The 24,543-nt window shown below is 48.8% G+C and overlaps 1 protein-coding gene across 2 annotated transcripts in view; it reads right to left on the reverse strand.

The window, feature by feature from the left end:
* dapk2b (death-associated protein kinase 2b) overlaps positions 1-24,543 on the reverse strand; it is a 172,353-nt gene that overhangs the window by 53,598 nt on the left and 94,212 nt on the right. For both annotated transcript variants that reach the window (XM_038784219.1, XM_038784218.1), the window contains exon 3: positions 19,827-20,048. In XM_038784219.1, the coding sequence (XP_038640147.1) occupies positions 19,827-20,048 (222 nt within the window). The remainder of the gene's footprint in view (positions 1-19,826; positions 20,049-24,543) is intronic.

Below are 24,543 nucleotides of genomic sequence, written 5' to 3' on the forward strand. Positions count from 1 at the left end.
CCCCAAGGTCCCTCTGGTCCTCTGTACCTCCGAGCGTCCTACCATTCATTGCGTACTCCCACTTCCTCGTTAGTCTTCCCAAAATGCCTCCCCTCACGCTTTTCAAGATTGCTATGGGCCTGGAGTCACATGTAGGCCGGACCAGGAAAAGGGCGGCAGATTCTTCCCTAAAGGACATTAGTGAACCAGATAAGAGTTTACAACAATTGTCGATAGTTTCATGACAACATTTGGAGACCTCACCCACACACTTGCCATCAAACTCGCCTCGGGGATGGCATTGAATTATGCCCAAATGATTACGCTCTTTGGCCACGAAGTTACTTCAGAAATTTATTTTATGTTTATTTATTTAAGAGTTCAAAGAGCTTTATACAAAGGATACTTATTGATGTACCATCAAACGGACGCCTCGGAGGCGGGGTCTACTTGCCTCTCGACCAATTGGTGAGCAGTCACATGACTATTCCCAGCCAATCAGACGAGAGGCACATGACCAGCCAGAGCCAATGGGAAACCAATGCTCTGCAACAATGGCAGTGCTCCCACTCATATCTACCACACTTACAAGTAGCCCCCAGCCCTGTGACCCAGGCAAAGTACCAAGGAGTTGGTCACTTATAATTCCTCCTGCAATCTTTAAAATCAACCTTCCCAATGAGTCACCGAATGCTACAGCAGCTGATCTGACAGCTCTGAGTCCCTAAAGTCCCCAGCTCCAATATCAGTGAGATCCCAGGGCCCACAGTGCCAACTCTCACACAGCAATTGTTTTCCAGCACTCCTTCAACTTTCACGATCCTGGCAAAGACTTCGACAACTCTGCCGCCCCGGTAAGGCTGGTGGCTGTCTCTACTGGGAGGGCAACCTGGTACCCAAGCCATTAAACTTGCTAGTTGCAATCAGTGGTCCCTTGCATCCAATGGAGATATAATTGTTGTGAGCACTACAGTTGTGTAATTGACCCAAAGAATCCTTACAGTGCAGGAAGAGGCCATTCGGCCCATCGAGTCTGCAGCCACCCTCCGAAAGAGCACCTTACCCAGGCCCACTCCCTGCCCTATCCCTGAAACCCCGCGCATTGATCATGGCCAATCCACCTCACCTGCACATCTTTCAGTTTGAGCACAGGGCCCCGCTCGGAGATTGAAATGGTTGAGTTCACCCTTAGCTTTTGACAACTACATTTAACCCCGTCTGGATTCTTGTCATTGATTAAATTCAATATTGAAGTCAGTCCAGGCGTTAGAAACATTTATTTCTGATCAGGGAGAGACAAGCTAGACAACCAATACACGCCTAAGGTGGCAGCTAATGTTGCGTTTGAGGTTTACAGACGTTTAAGAGATTTATTTAATTGCGAAAGGGACCTTCTTGTTACCCTTAATCCCAGTTAAAACTTCAAAAAAGAGCAGGGTGCATATCCTGCCAAGCCTGCATCACGTCTTTGGTTCTTCATGTCCCGCTCCCCCTCAATCCTGGAGATAGTCTGAACTGAGGCTCAAGTGCATTTTCCCCAAATTTACTAATGATTCAAAGCTAGGCGGGGAAGAAGGTTTTAGGAAGACACAAGAAGTTGGCAAAGGGATACGGACAGGTTAAATGTTTGGACACGAGGCTGACGAATGGGCAATAATGTGGGTAAATGTGAAATTACGCTTGGAAAGAATAGAAAACCAGCATTTTTGGTAGGAGAATCCCCGGGGGGGCGGCGCGAATCCCATCCTGCCGCTTCGGCGCCGATCCGGTTTTCAAGTTCACGCCACTCCGGTCAGGGGCTGTTGGCAGCAGCCCCCCCCCCCCCCCCCCCGGCATTCCCCGGGCCCCAATGGGCTGAGCGGCCGTCCGTTTTTGGCCAGTCCCACCGGCGTGGGTTACGTATGGTCCCACACGGCGGGACCTGGCAGGTAAGTCGGCGGGGGTGGTCTGGTCCGTGATCGGGGACCACCGATCTGCGGGCGGGCCTGTGCCGCGTCAGCCCCTATCGGGCTCCGCCATGGCTGGCACGCAGAAGAGAACCCCCGCGCATGTGCCAAAACACGCCGGCGGTTCCGGGCATGCGCGGGGTCACACCGGCCCTTAGGCGCATGCGCAGTCTCACGCAGTCCCTTTGCCGCCGGCTGGCGCAGCGCCAATCCCTCCGCCGTCCACCTAGCCCCCCGAAGTGCGGAGAATTGCGCACTTTCAGCGGCTGTGACACCAGAGTGGTTCTAGTCGGTTTTCCCACTGGCATGGGAAAGGAGAATCCCTCCCCAGGTGTTCATCTTTATGGGACCTTGTGTATACAAATCACAGAAAGTTTGCATACAAAATTGCAGTAAACAATGAGGAAGGCAAATGGTACGTTGGCCTTGATTTCAAGCAGGTTGGGAGTATTAAAGCAAGGAAGCATTGCTGTGATTACATAGAGCTTCAATGCAACTACACCTGGAGCACAGAGTATTATTTGGGTCTCTGGACCAAAAAGGAAGATAAGCCTTTAAGACAAGGAGGAATGGAGTTCGAAGTACTTTGAGATATTCAGGAGGATGAGAGGTTATCTCGTGGAAATGTATAAAATTATTGGAAGGTTTGACAGGGGAGGTGTTGAGTGGCTCTTTCCCCTCCCTGGAGAGCAAGAGACATAGAGATTGCAGATTCAGGATAAGGCTTAGGGATGAGATAAGGAGATACAGATGTGAGAATCTTTGGAATTCTCCGACCCAGGTGCTCAACAAATATTTATATCAATGGATTAAAAGGAAATCAAGGGACGTTGGGGGTTAGGGAGCAAGAATAAAGTTGATACTAAAGATCATTAAAGAGCAGGTTCGAGGGGCCATATGGACTATTCCTGCTCCTGTTACTTATGTTTTGAAGTAGATTGTGGGATACAGGTGGTAGGTGGAATTTGTTAGAAATCCCACGACTCATCTGTGTTTTTATTATTTTGTGCAGTCTGTGCATCGTGGTCAGCATTTATTGCCCATCCCTAGTTGCCTTGGGAAGGTGGTGGTGAGCTGCCTTCCTGAACCGTTGCAGTCCCTGTGGTGTAGGTACACCCAGAGTGGAAGTTCCAGGGTTTTGACCCAGCGACAGTGAATTAACGGCTGATATATTTCCAAGTCAGGATAGTGCCTGCATTGGCGAGGAACAGGCAGCTGAGGGTGTCCCCATGTGTCTGCCGCCCTTGTCCTTCGAGATGGTGGAGGTCAGGGGTTCAAAAGGGGCTGTTCAAGGAAAGTTGGTGAGTTGCTGCAGTGCACCTTGGAGGTGGAGGGAGTGAATGTTTAAGGAGGTGGATCCAGTGAAGATCAAGTGGTGCAGCTATGCCCTGGATGGTGTCGAGCCTCTGGAGTGTTGTTGGAGCTGCACTCATCCAGTGGAGTATTCCATCACTCTCCCGACTTGTGCCTTGAGATGGTAGACAGGTTTTGGGGAGTTTCTCATCAATGGTAACCCCCAGGATGTTGATAGTGGGGGGATTCAGCGATGGTAATGCTATTGGATTTCAAGGAAGAAGGTTGGATTCTCTCTTGTTGGAGATGGTCATTGCCTGGCACTTGTTTGGCGTGAATGGTACTTGCCACCTATCAGGAGGCGGTGACGTAGTGATATTGTCACAACTAGTAACCCAGAGACCCAGGATAATGCTCTGGACACCCGGTTTCAAATCCCACCATGGCAGGCGATGGAATTTAAAAGTCAATAAAATATCTGGAGTTAAAAAGTCTAACGATGACCAGCCTCCCCGGACAGGCGCCGGAATGTGGCGACTAGGGGCTTTTCACAGTAACTTCATTGAAGCCTACTCGTGACAATAAGCGATTTTCATTTCATTTTCATTTCATTTCATTTCAAACCATTGTCGGAAAAACCCATCTGGTTCACTAATGCCCTTTAGGGAAGGAAATCTGCTGCCCTCACCTGGTCTGGCCTACACGTGACTCCACAGTAATATGGTTGACTCATAACTGCCCCTCAAGGGAAATTAGGGGTGGGCAAAAAATGCAGGCATAGCCCGTGACACCCACATCCCATGAACGAATAAAAAAAAACTTGGATATTATCCAGGTCGTGTTGCATTTGGACATGAACTGCTTCAATATCTGAGGAGTAACAACAGTGAACTTCTGACCGAATCGTGGAGGGTGAAGCAGCGGAAGATGAAGTGGGCCGAGGATGCTACCCTGAGGAAATCCTGCAGCGAGGTCCTGGGACTGAGATAACTGACCTCCAACAGCCACTAACATGTGCCGGGTATGACTCCAACCAGTGGAGAGTTTTCCCCAATTCCCATGGATCCCAGTTTCGCTTGGGCTCCTGGATGCCATACTCGGTCAAATATTGCCTTGGCAGTCACTCTCACGGGGGCATATTTTGTCCATGTCGGTTTTGGTCTTGCTTTTTGTGAACGCGACATTCCTGGATAACTTCTGCTTTGGAAAAAAGTTCCATTTTCTATAACAAAGTGAAATTTGCAGCACTGACCTTCTGCTACTGTTTAATTTTCACATTTAGTAAAACTGGCTTGCACGGTAAGGATTGAATCACCTAACGGGAGTGCTTATTCTTTCATGGCCCAAGGCTGGGAGATCAGTGCCCTGATTTTTCAGTCCCGCCCGTTGGGGGCAGGGATGAATAATTTGACAGACCAGCCAAAGGGCCGTTGACTTTGGGCGGGAATTTCTGGTCTCGCAGCCGGACAGCACTGGAAAATCCCAGCCCAGGAGAGGGTTGGTTCCCATGGCAACAAGCAGAATAAAGTTACGAGGTGTCCATTCAGCCCCTGGGTGATGCTACATTACCAGATACTTACTCTATATAGACACGCCAATTCACAGCGGGCGAGGGTTTAGTTAGGCTGGTGGGATTTAGCAAGACATATTTCAAACCCTTATTTTAAGTTCAGAACCGTCCTCGGCCCACAGACCTCCTTCTATTACTCGCTAGCCTATCGGCCACCCTTAACACTTGTTAATGTTAGAATCCTGTTACAGTGAAGTGCTGCTTTGGTTTGTAAGTGGGAGCATTTGATACTAATTGGGGAAGGATTAAGGGATTATTAACAACTGGTGTAGAGCAGTGTGGGAGGGGGGGAAAGAGTCTGTGCCTGTGCGAATTAACAAACATTTAAAAAAAAAGTTTCGAGTGCCCAATTCATTTTTCCAATTAAGGGGCAATTTAGCGTGGCCAAGGGATCTGGCGCATCATAATTGAAGGTTCTTTTGTTTTTCTGCCTCTGTAGATAGTTCAGGCAGTGCCCTATTGGGACCCCCATTCGCCAACACTCTGACTCCCTCCCTCCCCACCACCCTCCTTTTCCCTCTGTCCCCCTCCCCCCCCCCCCCCCCCTTCCTTTCCCTTCAGAGGCGAGGGTATCTGGTCTCTCCAGCGCAAAGTTTAGTGCTTGTATCATTTGTTTTTTGTAGAAACGTGTTGTGAACTGTTTTAACAATCGGAATATCCCCCCCCCTCCCCGTACATTGGTACTGAGGGGAGGGTACCCTGTTTCTCCAACACAAAATTAGCATCTGTACCTTTTGGCCTTGTATATATTTTTTACTGTTTTAATAAAAAGTTTTGGCCAATCCCCCCACCCTGCACATCTTTGGGTTGTGGGGGCGAAACCCACGCAGACACGGGGAGAATGTGCAAACTCCACACAGACAGTGACCCAGAGCCGGGATCGAACCTGGGACCTCAGCGCCGTGAGGCAGCAGTGCTAAGCACTGCGCCGCCGTGCTGCCTCTGAATAAACAAACCCGTGTGAAGGAAAAGACTGGCTCCAGATTCGCCCTATACTCATGTAAGAACGGTTGGTTGAAACAACACTGGCAACACCTAAAGCAATTAATCACTCGTGGCTTCCATGAGATTTCGATTGGGTAATTGCTGCCATCACAGTGGTACCTGTCATACCCACGCACAACACAATGGAACTTCCAAGAAATCCACTGTGACCAGAGTGTGAACCACTTACAAAACATCCCAGCGAGAGGTCATTGTAACAACTTACTTCTTGTCACTCCCTCACTTTAGAGGATGATTAGGATTAGGAATGCAATGCTATTTAGTGGCAGCAATGCTATTTTTCTCGGTGGTCCAGTTTTAAATTCGGAGTTCCTCTCTAATACAAGGTATTTAGCGAGACTCATGGGCAGAAAGAGTGCTTCAGAAGAAAAGGATTGATCAAAATGGACCCACTGCTGGACAATAATAAACAAGCTCTTTTGAAACTCAAGTTACAATCTAGCGAAGCTAGTTCCAGTTACTGAGGTAACTATTCACAGGCAGACAGACAGACACCCACTGACCATTAGCTCAGGTCATGGTACTGGGTGTGAAAGAGGAACAGATTCTACATTAAAAGCAACTATCCAGATCCTGGTCTAGTCATACGATGTGGTCTCCTCTAACGGGTCATTGGTCACCACATTCGTGTCTTTTCTGACATCTTTATACACATTTGTTACGCATCATCTGATCCTGTCTAGCACCCGAGCTCAAATGGTACACGTAACGGAAATTCTGTACACAAACTGGTTTCTGAGAATGTGTGTTAGCATCTGTAACACAACCTGATTAACTTTGAAAAACCACAGGGTTTCATTTTTTCTGTTGGTTTTGATGTTGTCAAGTTGCTCAGCTGTGTCGTTGTCTTTGTAAAGTGTTGGCCTGAAACTTTGTCCATTTCGGATGTGCGTTCACCAAGGCCCACATTTAACACTCCTGGCATTTTTCATTAAAGGCAGGAATGATCCAATATGCTTTCACTTACAGGCAAAACTTTTTAAATAATAATCTTTATTGTCAGATGTCGGCTTACATTAACACTGCAATGAAGTTACTGTGAAAAGCCCCTAGCTGCCACATTCGGGGCCTGTTCGGGTACACGGAGGGAGAATTCAGAATGTCCAATTCACCTCACGGCACGTCTTTTGGGACTTGTGGGAGGAAACCGGAGGAAACCCACGCAGACACGGGGAGAACGAGCAGACTCCGCACAGACAGTGACCCAAGCTGGGAATCGAACCTAGGGCCCTGGCACTGTGAAGCAACAATGCTAACCACTATGCTGTTGTGACGTCCAAACGTTTCTCTGCACAACGAACCCCTTGCTATTGTTTCGACTTTGAGGGCACCAGGCTGACTGTGAACCGCTCCCATTGTTTGTACTGCAAATGCCACAATGTGTTTCTGTTCCAAATTCCAAGGCTGTGTCAGCAAAGTGTCATCTGTCACTTCTTGTTTTGCAACAAATGCCTGGACCAGCACACGTTTCTTGCAGGGTGGCACACTGGTTAGCGCTGCTGTCTCGCAGCGCCAGGGATCCGGGTGACTGAGTGGAGTTTGCACGTTCTCCCAGAGTCTGCGTGGGCTTCCTCTGGGTGCTCCGGTTTCCTCCCACAGTCCGAAGATGTACAGGTTAGGTGGGGTTACGGGGATAGGGTGGGGGGGGGGGGGGGGGGAGTGGGTCTAGGTTGGGTGCTCTTTCAGAGGGTCAGTACAGACAAGATGGGTTCAACGGCCTCCTTCTGCACTGTAAGGAGTCTATGGTTGCATCTCACGTGAACACCAAAACTAAAACAAACCACCGCATTTTAACCATCAATGTGAAAAACGTCAACACCATCTCATTTAAGAACATGTCGATTTTGCTTATTGCCGCACATCCCACCCACACAGATCACAATCATCGCTGGCTCACAGTCACGGCTCGGTTAATGATGCGGCAGCAGACAGACAGACAGACATGCTCCGACAAATAAGGGAAAAAGAAGTCAAGCTGGTTTTAGTTGCCAATCACACAGCAAGTCCCAGCACGACATTTAACCCCCCCTCCCCCCCCCCCCCCCCCCCACCCTGCAGAGGGGCTAGAAGCCCCAAGATCAGCAGCAAACTGCAGTTACAGGACTGAACAACGCTGCCCGTTTACCAAGTCGTTGAGAAAATGCATCAGCCTACGGTAGCTATTAGCACAAATATTTTAGCTGCAAAACAGGCAGATGATTTTCCGACAGGAGGCGATGCAACGTTATTTCTGAGCAATCTGCGGTCGCTTAAAACTGGTCATTTTGTAGCGGGGGGGGGGGGGGGGGCAGAATGGCACAAACTGGGTCTTCTCCGCAGGGGAACTGGGATTCCTGGGAAGGTGGTTCCCTGCTGGGCACCAGGTCTGGAATCGTCGATAGGATGTCCTCCCTCTTGTGAGGAAAGCAACGCAGAATGCAGCATCCCGTCTGTTCATCTTCACGCTCTCCACTGAAGGGAGATGTACCTCTGCACAGATAGCAGAGCAGCTTCGACACATGTGCATCCGTGCAGCGATGTCTCACCTGGATTCATCCTGTCTGGATCCCCTTGTTATGGGCCAGGGTTTAGAGAACCCCAAAGTGTATCATGGAGTTCACCCGGCCCACACCTTTTAACCCCCAAAGAATGTAACACTAAGTAATCCTTTAATTCCTTTCAACATCCATAAGACTTAAAATACCTTTTACCAGAAGGACATCAGGTTAAAGTCACTACTGAGAGCAGTTATTAGTTTTAAATCACCACAGGATCGATTTACAGTTTTTAGATTACAGAGAGAGAGACTAATATACCTTCTGGCTGTGACTGCAGCTATCCAGCTCTGAAAATGAAACTAAAGCACACCCTGCAGCAAACAGCCTAAAACAAAAGTAAAAAACTGACAGCCCAGCTCCATCCCAATTCTGACATCGCCGAAACACCCATTTCTTAAAGGTACATTTCTTAAACACTCATTTCTTAAAAGGTACTCTCACATGCCACCGTTTAAAATCCACGTTTTACTGTCCGCAGCTCCCAAGCGCTGGCTGGAATTTCTCACCAGGATCTCCTTTCGTCCCTCAGCCTCTCAACACTACATCCTCAGTGATTTCAATCTGTTCCTCTCCGTCCAATCTTCAAGCGATCCTACCATGCCAGATCCTTGCCACATTTTATCTTTCGCCCCCCCGATTTTGGATGGAATCTTCTGGTGCTGATGAAGGCGACCCCCCCCCCCCTCCAGGTTCCCCAGTGGTGCGTTGTGTGAGCCACGACAAACGGCATAGACATCACCATCCAGTCCAAAGGGGCTGCCTCGACTTGGCTCTGCTCTAATCCGTCTGATTGTAGCCCTCTGCTGGTTGGTTGATTTAATTGACAGGTACAGGTTAGAAAAAACGTAAGGCCGGCTGCGCAGTCTCAATAGAGCTCTTTGTTGACATTACCCCAAGGGCCATCATTATGAATGACTGGCCAAGTTTCAAAACCTATGATTAGTTCAGCAGAGGATTCTGTTCAGTTTGATTGACAGTTTAAAGAAGCTATTAAAGGAGCAGCTGTCTTTAATTGGCTACTGAATGGAGGTTTGTTTATATCTACAACAGGCTGTCCACTGGAGGAAAACGTTTCTTGAATGGGAGGCTTGTTCACCATCAAGGTATATAGGAGTGAGTGCTGTATTAGCCACATGGCTCCTGAGATCTGCCCATGGTGACTACTGAGGAAGTGGCTGTGGAGGTGGTTTGGGTGATGAGGAGCCATGGGGAGGGGTGGAGGCATGAATTAGCATGGAGTTTGTATTGAGGGTATAGAGCAGGGGTGGGCAAACTACGGCCCGCGGGCCGCATGCGGCCCGCCAAAGGTCTTTATGCGGCCCACCAAGATCAAGTCATTAAAAAAAAAATTTTTTTAAACATTTTTTTATTTTTTATTTTAAGGTTAATGGGGGGGGGGGGCTGTTGGGTTACTGGTATAGGGTGGATACGTTGACTTGAGTAGGGTGATCATTGCTCGGCACAACATGTGTTTCATGTGAAGTTTCTACTTTAAAATATTAATTAATAAAAATTATTTGCTTTTTTTTCTTTAAACGGAATTACTTTGTTTTTCAAATAAATGTGTTTCATGTAAAGTTTCTACTTTAAAATATTAATTAATAAAAATTAATTGCTTTTTTTTCTTTAAAAACCTTTTATTTTGGCTATTTTAAATATTAATTATTTTACTTAATATACTATGCGGCCCTTTAAAATTGTGAATTTCTGAATGTGGCCCTTGCACGGAAAAGTTTGCCCACCCCTGGTATAGAGGTTCCACAACAGGTGGGCAGGGGGGAGATGAGTCCTGGAGGTCCTAATAACTTCCAAACCAACTAGAATGAAATCCCAGAGAACTGAGACGGGCCTTTGAGACAGCCCCCCTCAGCTCTCACCTGTTCTATGGCTGTCCAAGCTCGACTTGCTTGGCCGATGTGCCCGATTCTATCCTGCACCCCAGGCCCTGAAGCGAAAAATGGCCCATTCCGGCCCACGTGGGTCCAGCGAGTCGGAAATTTCCTGACTCGAGTTATCCACCTCGGCCGCCAAAATCCAGCCCCATTATTGATCAGCTTCTGCATGGGAGGCTGGTGAAACCATCCCTTCTGCTTTGCCTTGGCTTCTGTCAGGTTGCCTGTCCAACATCCAGACCCGGCTGAGCAATAATTCCCTCCATTTAATAATAATTACCTTTTATTGCCACAAGTACGAAGTTACTGTGAAAGACCCCTAGTCACCACATTCCGGCGCCTGTTCGGGTAAGCTGGTCCAGGAATTGAACCCACGCTGCGGGCCTTGTTCTGCATCACAAACCAGCTGTCTAGCCCACTGAGCTAAGCCTACCCGAAAGGTCAAACCCAATGTCTTCGATCCCCAGAACAATCTCCTTATATTGTTGCCATTGATTCCATTCCAGTTCCCCCCCCTCCTTGGCCACTGGGACAGGTTGAATCAAACTTTGGGCGCCGCTGATATCCAATCTTAGCCTAAGCTGAACGCTAAACTTTAATATCCACTCCACTAACGAAGATCATCTGGTAGGTTTCCCCACCTCCCTGGCCTCCGATCACCTGCACCTCAAACCTCGGTAGTTGCTAGACTCGAGTATTCCAATGCTCCCCTGGAGGACTCCCCATCCTCGAACATTCCTAACTTCCAGCTCATGCTAAATTCTGCTTCCCATATGCTATCCCACAACGGGGACTACTCATCTGGCCCTCACTCCGCCTGTCAAGAAAAGAAAAAAAATCTAATTTAAAATTCTCTCCTTGGTCGGTTCCTCATCTCCCGATTATGTAAATGGAAATTGCTGCAAAAATATATTGTAAAGGGTTTATTAGAATTAGAACAGTGCAGCACAGAACAGGCCCTTCGGCCCTCAATGTTGTGCCGAGCAATGATCACCCTACTCAAGCCCACGTATCCACCCTATACCAGTAACCCAACAACCCCCATTAACATTATTTTTTAGGACACTACGGGCAATTTAGCCTGGCCAATCCACCTAACCCGCACATCTTTGGACTGTGGGAGGAAACCGGAGCACCCGGAGAAAACCCACGCACACACGGGGAGGACGTGCAGACTCCGCACAGACAGTGACCCAGCCGGGAATCGAACCTGGGACCCTGGAGCTGTGAAGCATTGATGCTAACCACCATGCTACCGTGCTGCCCTGCTAACCACCATGCTACCGTGCTGCACCATGGGCGAGATGATTTCAGCACCCTCACAATATTCTTATCTGAGAATTCAAATAACAACCAAGACCTATTTTCATTCTCCACCCATCGTGTGGTCACCACTTCCCCTCCCTCCCATTATCTTAAAAGCAATATTTGTACTAAACATTACCGTGTAATATTTGCACCATTAGATGCACGTTATACTGAACTAGATATGTCACAAAATAAACAAGTTATTTCATCACCGAGGGTTGGTGTTAGCAGCAAAGGCAGGATAAATGGGCAGCACGGTAGCATTGTGGGTAGCACAATGGCTTCACAGCTCCAGGGTCCCAGGCTCGATTCCGGCTTGGGTCACTGTCTGTGCGGAGTCTGCACATCCTCCCCGTGTGTGCGTGGGTTTCCTCCGGGTGCTCCGGTTTCCTCCCACAGTCCAAAGATGTGCAGATTAGGTGGATTGGCCATGCTAAATTGCCCTTAGTGTCCAAAATTGCCCTTAGTGTTGGGTGGGGTTATGGGGATAGGGTGGAGGTGTTGACCTCGGGTAGGGTGCTCTTTCCAAGAGCCGGTGCAGACTCGATGGGCCGAATGGCCTCCTTCTGCACTGTAAATTCTATGATAAATAACAATTCGCTTATTTATTATTTGCAGTTGAGGTGCCAACTGCACGGGTAAGAGTAAAGTCGACATAGTCCCAGATGACCATAGGCTGCTTTCCCCCCTTTGAGGGGGGAGAGCTGACTGGCAGTGATTTAACCGGAGGGTCACCACACCTCAGGCGAGGGGCATGGATGAGAAGGCAGGGCCTTCGGGCAGCATGATAGCATAGTGGTTGGCACAATTGCTTCACAGCTCCAGGGTCCCAGGTTCGATTCCCGGCTTGGGTCACTGTCTGTGCGGAGTCTGCACGTTCTCCCAGTGTGTGCGTGGGTTTCCTCCGGGTGCTCCGGTTCCCTCTCACAGTCTAAAGATGTGCAGGTCAGGTGGACTGGCCATGGCTAAATTGACCTCAGTGTCCAAAATTGCCCTCGAGTGTCGGGTGGGGTTACTGGGTTATGGGGATAGGGTGGAGGTGTGGGCTTGGGTAGGGTGCTCTTTCCAAGAGCTGGTGCAGACTCGATGGGCCGAATGGCCTCCTTCTGCACTGTAAATTCTATGATTCATGAATAGCCTCAGCCAGTACGGGAATTGAACCCACTTACGGGAATTGAACCTCACTCCGCATCACAAACCAGCTGTCCAGCCGACTGAGCTAAACAGGTATAGGCTCCCTAACAGCATGAGGAAGGTGAGCTTTGTCAGTTGAGCAAGAAATTACACGAAGCGGCCCTTCCCTTTCCTGGATTATTTTATTACAGTCAGAGAGCAATAGTTCAGCAAAATGTGTCAACTCCTCGGCATCCCTTGTTACCGATTCCATACATTCCATTCCAATATCATTGTGTAATTAATAGTCAAGAGGTGTGCGAGGTCTGATATTTTATCTTGCTCCGAGAGAGATAACAGGCTCCCACCTTCTCCCGTAAAAAAACAAGAGACGGTACTAAAAAGTGGTGCAATGATTGCGAAACACTTGGGAATACAATGGACTTTACAGGAAGGCAGGTTGTAGATGGGCCAGGACCCAACCGTGCACTTTCACATGACTTGGGTTCGGAACATTGGAGTGATGTTAAATGGGGGCGGTGGGGAGGGGGGGGGGGGGGGGGGGGGGGGCTGGCAGAAACCCCTGCATCATCCATTTTAGATCAAGGTCGCACAAATCCCAAAAAACACTCCAGCAGCCCGGTGGTGACAGCCACCCTCCAATCCTGGAACCAACTGCGGCAGCAATTTGGCCTGACCAAAAATGTCTGACAAGGCTCCCATCTGCAACAACCATAGGTTCACACCAGCACTGACTGACGCCACCTTCAAAAGGTGGAGGCAGGACGGGGGGACACTGACAGTCAGGGACCTATACACGGACGGCAGGATCGCAACACTGGACGAACTGACAGAGAAATTTCGGCTAGCCAGGGGGAACGAGCTACGGTATCTGCAGCTCAAAAACTTCTTACGAAAGGAGACAAGGACGTACCCACAACCGCCACGACAGACGCTACTGGAAGACCTACTGGACGCAAGTATCCTAGAGAAAGGGAACTGTAGCGACATGTATGACCGACTGGTAGAAAGGGCCGACACCGTACTGGACGCAACAAGAAGGAAATGGGAGGAGGACCTGGGGATTGAGATAGGATGGGGACTCTGGAGCGAAGCACTGCATAGGGTCAACTCCACCTCCACGTGCGCAAGGCTCAGCCTGACGCAGCTAACAGTGGTACATAGAGCCCACTTAACAAGAACCCGTATGAGTAACTTCTTCCCGGAGGCGGAGGATAGATGTGAACGGTGCCAAGTAGGCCCGGCCAACCGCGCCCACATGTTCTGGTCTTGCCCCATACTGGTGGAGTACTGGACAGCCTTCTTCGAGGCTATGTCCAAAGTGGTAGGGGTGAGGGTGGAGCCATGCCCGATAGGGTGGCGGTCTTCGGGGTCTCGGACCAGCCAGATCTATTCCTGGGGAGGAGGGCAGATGCCCTTGCCTTTGCCTCCCTGATCACCCGCCGTAGAATCCTGTTTGGCTGGCGGTCAGCAGCACCGCCCAGAGCTGCAGGCTGGCTGTCCGACCTCTCGGAATCTCTCCAAATGGAGAAAATCAAATTCTCCATCCGAGGGTCGGACGACGGCTTCCACAGAACGTGGGAGCCATTCACGCGACTGTTCCGGGACCCGTTTGTGGCCAACGAACAAGAGGAAGAATAGCCGGGTGGCCAAGAATCAGGGGAACATAGTCAAGAATCAGGGGAGGGTAGCCAAGGCATGAATGGGAGAGAGGGACTGGGAGGAGGGAGCGGCTAAACCTGAAGAAAGAAAGGCGAACCATGGGGGGGGGGGGGAGGAAGAGAGACAGCTGAACTTGAGGAGAGAGGGGCGAACCGTGGAGGGAGGGGGGGACAGGAGAGGAGAAGCAGCGGGAGGGGGCGGGGGCAGGGAAACGGGAGCCGGAAGGAGGGCACGGGGTGCCAAAACGTGCATGACATCTCCAGGAGCGGGGAACGAGGAGGTTGGGGATGGAGGACGGGAGGAGCAGCGGAGGCGAGCGGGAGACGGCGGTGAGAACCGTCCGGGAGAGGCGGGCGACAGCGGCACGCGACCCGGCTAGGTGTCGCACACTGTGGTTATCTCCCCGGCACCCAAATGTATATCCCCCCCCCCCCCCCCAGTCCCCGCCACCCCTGCACCCGCCTTCCCCCCACCCCGCAAACAGTCGCGAACTTACGTGGTGTAAATAATTCGGCCAGATGCACAGAGCTGCCGCTGTCGAGCTGGTGCACAGTATCCCACCAGTTAGTCTATTTCATAGTTTATTGTATTCTATGTTGGGGTGTGCCCTTCTCTTCTAAATATGTGTATATATAAAGATATATGTTTCTTATTCTGTGTACATAACGGTAATTATAACTTGTCCAAAAACCCAATTAAAACATTTATAAAAAAAAGTCGCAAAAATGAGGAGGGCGGTAGCAGGTGACACTCAATCATGGAGGATCTGATTGTAACCTCCTGCCTATCCACCCCCCTCCCTCCCTCCCTCCCCCCCGTCACCTTTTCACCCCCTTGTTATCAAGAATCCATCTACCTCTGAATTGGAAAACATTCAAAGGCTCTGCTCTCGCCACGTTTAGGAGGAAGAGAGTTCCAAAGACGCAGCACTGGCGAGAAAAAAATTCTTCTGGTCGGTCTTTAATTATTATTTTTAAACAAGTGACCCCTGGTTCTAGATTCTCCCGTAAGAGGAAACATCCTCTCCACATCCACCCTGGCAAAGACCCCTCAGCGGTTGCGATTTATCGGGCGTTTAGCGGGGGTGATTCTCGAAGCTGTGACGTCGAGAACGACTACTATTTTTATTTATTTATTTTTAAAAAAATATAAATTTAGATTACCCAATTATTTTTTCCAATTAAGGGACAATTTAGCATGGCCAATCCACCTAACCTGCACATTTTTGGGTTGTGGGGGCGAAACCCACGCAGACACGGGGAGAATATGCAAACTCCACACGGACAGTGACCCAGAGCCGGGATCGAACCTGGGACCTCAGCGCCGTGAGGCGGTTGTGCTAACCACTGCGCCACCGTGCTGCCCGGAACGACTGCTATTTAACGGGACGTTGCCAGTTTTTTGTTTTGGCCACGGCGAGGAAGGCCCCCACGGAGGCCAAACTTATCCCATTTCCTGCAACGACGGGCTCAGCTCACCAGGGCAGGCCGACGACCCGTGGGTCAGGGCTGGGAAATCCACTGGCCACAGTTGAACCTCCCGTGACACCATCGCTCCCCACCCTCCCACTCGTCCTGTCTCAGTAAAATCTGGAAGACAGCTTGGTGGCAACGGTTCCTCAACGCGCCCATTTGACCTGCACCCTAGTTAAAATTCCCCTGATTACGTCGATCTTATTCAACCTTACCATCACAGACAGGAAAAAGCAGCTGAAGCATTTTGTCAAACGCAATCCATCAGTCTTAGCCCTGGGCACATGTTACCCAATAACATTCCTCAGGTGATGCTCATCGAGTTTGGTCTCCACTGTTTTTTCCCCCTCTCTATTTCTCAGAATTCAGTTAGTTGAAAATCAGTCGAACGTTCCTTCCCTTAGGAACCGTAGATACCTACAATGCAGAAGGAGGCCATTTGGCCCATTGAATCTCCACCGAGCCTAGGCCCACCCCCTCACTCTATCCCGCAACCCCACTGAGGCACCCTCAATTACGACGCGAGAGCGAGGTCGGTAATCAAAAGGCTTTAAATCTACAGAGAACCGAACAGCATCCGAGAGAAGTGTGCTCGCCACATGGAGCCTTATCCTATATACCGTTTCCTGGGGGCGTAGCCAGAGGCGGAGTCCCCCAGGGTTCCAAGCCTCTTAAAGGGGCAAGGTATTAAAGGTCACATACCATTTACGGCAGTTATTAATACCGTTCATCACACCTTTGGACTGTGCGGGGAGAAACCGGAGCACCCGGAGGAAACCCACGCAAACACGGCGAGAACATGCAAACTCCACACAGACAGTCACCCGAGGCTGGAATTGAACCCGGGTCCCTGGTGCTGTGAGGCAGCAGTGCTAACCGTAGTGCCTCTGTGCCGCCCTTTACTAACAAGTTGTAGAATCTTACACCGCAAGAGGCGGTCACTCAATATGTTAAACAGTAAACAAATCAACTTGGTTTCCGGTTTTTACCCTGTAATATCCCGTACGGGATGGGAATGTTCTCCTTCCCCGGGCCCCTTGCGGAGTACAACCTGCCCCGCCAGAGGCGGGGTATCTCACTTAACCAACGTATTCAAGGTCGAGTAAGTAAAGCACCAACCAGGACGCGCCCGGTACGAGTTTAGCGGATAGTGTGTATATATCAGTTGTGTAAATAAAACACTGTTCTTATTTTACTGGGTGTGAATTCCCCCTGTCCTTATTAAACACCCAAAAGTCCTTCAATTATCTTAAATGAAACCATGAAGTAAGTGGAACAAATCGAGTGTTAAAGTTTGGGTTTTTATCCCCCAAATACTTCTGTCCAATTTTCATGGCAGCTCCCACAAGGAGACTGGGGCAGAAGTTAATATAGTAATAATTTAATTTAGTGTTAACTAAACGGAGGTAAACCTGTGACACACACACACACACACTATTATAGACTTTGGTTTTTATGAATGAGGTTAAAATTAAAATATTTACTAGGTTTACATCCCTTCAACTACATAATCCTTTATTAAAACAAACATTTCATTCAATTGCTTGGTCCCTTATAAAAAGAGACATTTATTTACTCACTTCAAAAGACATAACCACGTGGAGCCGTCAATCAAACTGAAAACTGACAGGTCTACTATTGTGATAATGATACGCTGTGAAATCAGACATGCAACACGAACCCTATATGGACTTGCGCTTCGGCTTATGTCAATAGAGTGAAATAGCAAGCATTGTTTATTTTTAAAACGGCAGCATGTTTTTTTAAAATTAAAGGCCAGGAGATTCAAATACCTCGATAGCTTGACATTTCCCTTAACAGCTGAAATGTGTTCATCCATTTTTTATGTAGAATCATAGAATCCCAACATTGCAGAATGGTCATTTGACCCATCGAGTATGCACCAACTCTCAGAAAGAGTATTCCACCCAAGCTCGCTTCCCCACCCTATCCCGATAACCCATTAACCTAACCTACACATCTTTTTTGAACACCAAGGGGCAACTTAGCATGGCCAATCCACCTAGCCTACATGCATGTCAACTTTTAACAAAACCTCTCCAACCTAGAAGGTCATGGTCAGCAAACACCTGGGAAAACCACCATCAAGTTCCCCTCCAAGCCACTCACCACCCTGACTTGGAAATATATCGGCCGTTCCTTCACTGTCGCAGGGGGCAACATCCTGGGACTCCCTCCCTAGCAGCACTGGGGGTGTACTTACACCACATGGACTGCAGCAGCTATAAGAACCGGTTATACTACCTTCTTCTGGGTAATTAGCGATGAGCAATAAATGCTGGCCTAGCCAGGGACCCCGTAAATTAATACATTTTAAAAATTGCTACAATGCAAGATTCTTGCTGACATTTGAAAGCTGAAGCATAATCGAGTTATTGATTTTAAGCTGAGGCAGTCAAAAAGACTATGCGAAGGCTCAGGTTGCTGCTGATTTCCCTCATTATTGGTACCTGCTGCAGACGGCCAATCGTTGATTGGAAGGGGTTTTAACATTGCTGATTGACAAAAAGTTTATTTCTCACTTGCTACACCTTTGTTGGAGTGTTGCTATTTCATGGATATCGAATTGGTGAATCCTCAATTGCAGAACGTTTGCATTTACACGTGGGGAATTGTGATGGGAAACAGGAACAACTCAGAGATGTTACAACAGCAAGCAGTTGTTTCCTTTGTCAATAGGATTGTAATCAGTCAACTGTGGGTGCAGAGATGGAGAGGAGGAAGAGGCCAAAAACTTTGGACAAAGAAGTGAGACTTAAAAGGAGGAGAGGGAGTTGCAGAGACCCAGGACCTTGGGGGGGGGGGGGGGGGGGGGGGTTCCACAGCCTGGAGCCAAGACAGACAGGGCACAGATATAAACATCAAGGTCACCAATTTATAAGTTAAGAAAAAAGTTTTTTTTTAAAAATCATATGATATAAAGCTGAAAAAATACTCCCATTATAGACTGGAGATCATTTCTCTTTTAAAAAAATAAATTTAGAGTACCCAATTCATTTTTTCCAATTAAGGGGCAATTTAGCATGGCCAATCCACCTACCCTGCATATCTTTGGGTTGTGGGGGCGAAACCCACACAAACACGGGGAGAACATGGAGTTCATTTCTAAAGTAACCATATAGCGTCTCTACTTAGCCATGATGTATGTTGAGAGAATGAGGGGGATTGGATTTGTTTATTGTCACGTGTACCGAGGTACAGTGAAAAGTATTTTTCTGCGAGCAGCTCAACAGATCATTCAGTACATGGAAGAAAAGGGAATTCAACAAAATTCAAGAAAATACATAATAGGGCAACACAAGATATGGGTGTGAGAGAGAGAGAACACAAGAAGGGTGTGAGAGAGAGAGAGAGAGAGAGAGAGAGATAGAGAGAGAGAGAGAGAGAAAGCGTGTGCTCGTGAGAAATGGGTGTGAGTGAGCAAGTGAGGGCAAGCGTGTGCGAGTGAGAGCGGGTGTGAGTGAGCAAGTGAGAGCAAGCGTATGCGAGTGGGTGAAAGTAAGTGTGTGCTAGTGAGAGCAGGTGAGAGAGCAAGTAAGAGCGAGTGTGCGCGGCCGAGAGTGCACGTGAGCGAGTAAGTGAGAGTGGGTGAGGGCAAGTGGGTGTGAGCGAGTGTGCGCGAGCGAGCGAAAATGGGTGAGAGCAGGCGGGTGAGAATGAGCGAAAGAGAGTGGGTGAGAGCGAGAGAGTACAAGAGAGAAAAAGTGAGAAGAAAAAAAAGTTGAAAACAGGAGACGGGGACAGACAGAAAAAGAGGGAGTTGACAAAATGAGGAAGAACATTCAATGCTAAACGTTTTTAATTATTTAAACATTATAGACCGATGCCTTTGTATTGATGCTGGGTTGGTTGCAGCTCATTAGCGCTAAGAGAAATAATTGTCCACGTTAAAGAATTTCTGTTTCGGCAACTCATTGCTCAGGATAATTAATAACATCCTTCCTGTTCAGACTTTCTTTATCCCACACCCCCTCCCACAACAGAAAAGGAAATCCTTTTTTACTCACAGCTCCAGAATGAGAACGACATCTGTTTTGTTCTCGTAGACATCGTGTAAGGTGATAATATTGGAGTGCTGGAGATGCTGTAGGATGTTGACCTCCCGCTCAATCTCCTCACGTCTCAATCCCCTCCGGCTGGCTCGGACTTGTCGCTTTTTAATGAACTTTGCGGCGTATTCAATCCCGGAGCTTTTCTCACAGCATTTCTTCACGATAGCAAACTGGCCACTGTGTTGTTGGGAGGGAAGCTATAGTTAGTAACAGAAATCGGATCTGCCGAAAGTTGCAAGGGTCAGAAGACAAGTCAATTTGCAGATGAGACCACACGTGAAAAGAACAGGAAATTCTCACGGACATCTGGCCAACATTCCACCCTCAGCCAACGCCATGAACTAGATTGACCATCGGGATTACAGCACGAGGCTAAATCAGTGAACCAGATGGGTTCTTATGAGGATCGATATTAAGTTTCACGGTCATCATTACTGATATTACTTTTATATAATAATGGAGTTGTCAGTGCAGGATAAAACGGGAGCCTAATCGGTACACACTTTATAGATTTTTATTTACAGAGACACACATTGAAGTTATGCAAAGCCAGTCCCGACAACCACAGCGTCAGAATGTGCTCCAAGGTATAGGAGCAGAAGGAAATTCCCAGTTCATGAGCATCACTCGTATATAATTGAACACTCAAATGAATAAACAATTATCTGAAAAGTGAGAGAGAGAGATGGAGAGAGAGAGAGAGGGAGAGAGATGGGGGGGGGGGGGGGGGGGGGGGAGAGAGAGAGAGAGAGAGGGAGAGAGAGAGAGAGAGAGAGAGAGAGTGTGTGAGTGTGAGTGTGAGAGAGAGAGAGAGAGAGATGGAGAGAGAGAGAGAGAGAGAGAGTGTGTGATTGAGTGAGAGAGAGATAGAGAGATGGAGAGAGGGAAAAAGGGAGAGAGAGAGAGAGATGGAGAGAGAGTGTGATTGAGTGAGAGAGAGAGAGATGGAGAGAGAGTGTGATTGAGTGTGAGAGAGAGAGATGGAGAGAGAGAGATGGAGAGAGAGAAAGATGGAGAGAGAGAGAGATGGAGAGAGAGAGAGAGGATGGAGAGAGAGAGAGAGAGATGGAGAGAGAGATGGAGAGAGAGATATGGAGAGAGAGAGAGAGAGAGAGATGGAGAGAGAGATGGAGAGAGAGAGATGGAGAGAGAGAGAGAGATGGAGAGAGAGAGAGAGAGAGAGTGAGTGAGTGAGTGAGTGTGAGAGAGAGAGAGAGAGAGAAAGAGTGAGGGAGAGAGAGATGGAGAGAGAGATGGAGAGAGTGTGTGTGAGTGAGAGTGAGAGTGTGAGTGAGAGTGAGAGATGGAGAGAGAGATGGAGAGAGAGAGTGTGTGTGTTTGTGGCTGGGAATTTTTGGTGCCACCGAGAGTGAATGGGAGTTTTGGTTGTAACGGAATGCCAAATTACCCGTTATCGCTCCCGCCTGGGAGTCCTCGCCCTGGTGCCATTTACTACCAATCCATACAAACGTGGACCAGGCGTAACGGCACCTGGAAGAGGAGGGGTGTGGAGGTCTCAGGCATTCGGAGGCTCTCGGGTGGTCGGGCTCTGGGCAGGGTGGTATCTTGGCACTCCCACCGCTACCTGGGCCCCTTGGCACTGCCACCTGAGCATCCTGGCAGTGCCTAGGTGCCCCAGTGCCACTGCTGGGCCTTCAGGGGCACTGCATGGGGGCCAGGCAGGAAAGTACCAGGGATCGGGTCTGGGGGGTGGGGGGGGGGGGGGGGGGGGCGTGTCCTGCCCCATACGAGGTGGGGTGAGGGAAGCTGGACCACCCCCCTCGCAGGTAGGTTGGGCCGTTGGGAGGGTCCAGAGATCGGGGTAGCATTTGAAAATGGCGCCCCGATCACTCCCTGCACTGATGAGCAGTCAGCCAGACAAAGTGGAGGCAAGTACAGCCTTGGCAGGGCTCTCCTCGCTGAGGTGAAGATAAAGGGGCCCATTTGATAGGGGGCACCAAGAAACACAGGGAATGAATGAGTGCGAGATCACAAAGTGCTGGAAAAACCCAGCTGGTCTGGCAGCATCTGTGGAGAGAGAAAAGGAGTTAAGCGTGCGAGTCCAATATGCTGCTTCTTCAGGTCACATTGGATTCGAGATGTTACCTTTATTGCGCAGGTACTGCCAAGACGGCAGAGCTTTGCCAGCACTTTGTTTTGATTTAACATCCAATTAACATTGCCGAGTAATAATGCCGAGTAATAATGCCGAGTAATAATGCCGAGTAATAATGCCGAGTCAGTCAAACAGACACAAAGGCAGGAAGTGGTGAAGAGTTTTGGGAGATGCAAGCCAATTCTCTTCCCAAGTCTCCCGCCACAAGTCACCATGACTCAAGTTACTCACACACTGGATCCCAAAACATCATTTGATTTGGGTTTGTGGCTGCTATCATTGTTTGGCTCGATAGATACAGATCTTTCGCATGCAGAGTTTACCTTTGTCCCAACGTACTCAAAGTCTGTTTTTTTGTTAATGAAACATGTACCATTTAAAGTATGACCAATTGGTTAAAAAAAAACATGCAGCAAGGTACTAAAAATGGATAGAAGGCTCCAAAATCAATATTTGAAGGGGATATGGATTTTGAGAATTTGGCGAAGGTTTGGGTTACACAATTTGGTTTGGGCTCCACATCACAACCCTGTGATCAGAATGACGCACACGTTAAACATCGCACTGTCATTCCTGCCCTCCACCCCATCACGTCTGTCCCTTTTGTGTCTCTAATATTTTCTGTTTTCAAAATCATAAATTTTAAGGATGTTTGTTCAAGAAACACCTACGATTTTGTAATTTCCCCGGGGGCTTGTTCTATCGAGAGTTGGAAAAGTTGGCCAATGGCATTGCCCGAGCCAAAGGAAATGCTGGAATGTTGCACAATTCGGCAACAAGACGTGGGTTTGCTGGCAATGTCTTGTAGGTAACACGAGCAACAATGCACTGGAGTCAAATACAAAGTCAGCTCTTTAATGGCTCCGACCCCATAGCAGTTAGAACATAGAACAGTACAGCACAGAACAGGCCCTTCGGCCCTCGATGTTGTACCAAGCATTGTCCGAAACCAAGATCAAGCTATCCCACTCCCTGTCATTCTGGTGTGCTCCATGTGCCTATCCAATAACCGCTTGAACGTTCCTAAAGTGTCCGACTCCACTATCACAGCAGGCAGTCCATTCCACACCCTAATCACTCTGAGTAAAGAACCTACCTCGGACATCCCTCCTATATCTCCCACCCCGAACCTTATAGTTATGCCCCCTTGTAACAGCTACATCCACCCGAGGAAATAGTCTCTGAACGTCCACTCTATCTGCCCCCCTCATTATCTTATACGCCTCTAGCAAGTCGTCTCTCATCCTCCTTCGCTCCAATGAGAAAATCCGTAGCTCCCTCAACCTTTCCTCATAAGACCTACCCTCCAATCCAGGCAGCATCCTGGTAAATCTCCTTTGCACCCTTTCCAATGCTTCCACATCCTTCCTATAGTGAGGTGACCAGAACTGCACTCAATACTCCAAAGTTCAAGTTCAAGTCAAGATACTGTCACTCAGGGCCTCCTCTACGTTGGGGAGACTAAATGCAGACTGGGCAACTGCTTTGCGGGACACCTGCACTGGGTCAGCAAGCCTGACCTGGCGCCCCCCCCCCCCCCCCACCCCCACCCAAAACCTTCCTCTCACATGCCATTTTAACTCTGCACATTGCCGACTTTGGCCCGCTGTCATGCCCCAGTGAAGCCCATAGCAAGCTGGAGGAGCAGCACCTCATCTTCCCGTTGGGCACATTGCAGCCTCGGGACTCCACATGGGGAGTTTGGCAAATTTAGATTTTGACCCTTCCCCCTCCATCTTTCAAAAAAATATCCCATACATGTTGCCTCAATGCAAAACATCCCTCACACCCCCCACCCCCCCTCCCCTCTCCCACCCCTCCCACCCCACACACCAGGCCGTCTTGTGCTTAAAGTTGCTATTTTTGGTTTCAGTTTCTACATTCTCCCTCCTTCCAGTTTCGACAAAGGGTTTACGACTCGAAACGCTAACTCGGTTTCTCTCCTATTCGATGCTACTTCCTCTGTTCCAATAATCACCCAGGGAATGGCCAAAAGTCTGGCTTGTCTGGTAGGGGACCAAAAGGTTTGGTTCCTGTCTATTAAACTAAGAACAAGTAACTAATGTCTTGTCTTTGAACCATGAATTATATTTAAAGATTCTTCTTTTATTTGTTCTTTTCTTTTCTTTATAAATTTAGAGGACTCAATTAATTTTTTCCAATTAAGGGGCAATTTAGAGTGGCCAATCCACCTAGCCTGCACATCTTTGGGTTGTGGGGGCGAAACCCACGCAGACACGGGGAGAATGTGCAAACTCCACGCGGACAGTGACCCAGAGCCGGGATCGAACCCGGGTCCTCAGCGTTCTGAGGCAGCAGTGCCAACCACTGCAACATTTCTATTTGTTCTTTAACTAATGGGTAGAGATTGGCTGAAATTTTCCCGCATTCCTGCCGGGATCCTCCAGTCCCGCCAATGGCGACGCCCACACAGATTTCCCAGCGGCGGAGGGTGCGAACAGTGGGAAAAATTGTCGACAGTGGCGGAACCGGAAGATTCTGCTGCTGGCCAATGGCGAGCCACCTCTGCCGACGCAAAACACGGCGTAGGAATAT

This window comes from Scyliorhinus canicula, chromosome 24 (assembly GCF_902713615.1).
Source record: "Scyliorhinus canicula chromosome 24, sScyCan1.1, whole genome shotgun sequence".
Classification (NCBI taxonomy): domain Eukaryota; kingdom Metazoa; phylum Chordata; class Chondrichthyes; order Carcharhiniformes; family Scyliorhinidae; genus Scyliorhinus; species Scyliorhinus canicula.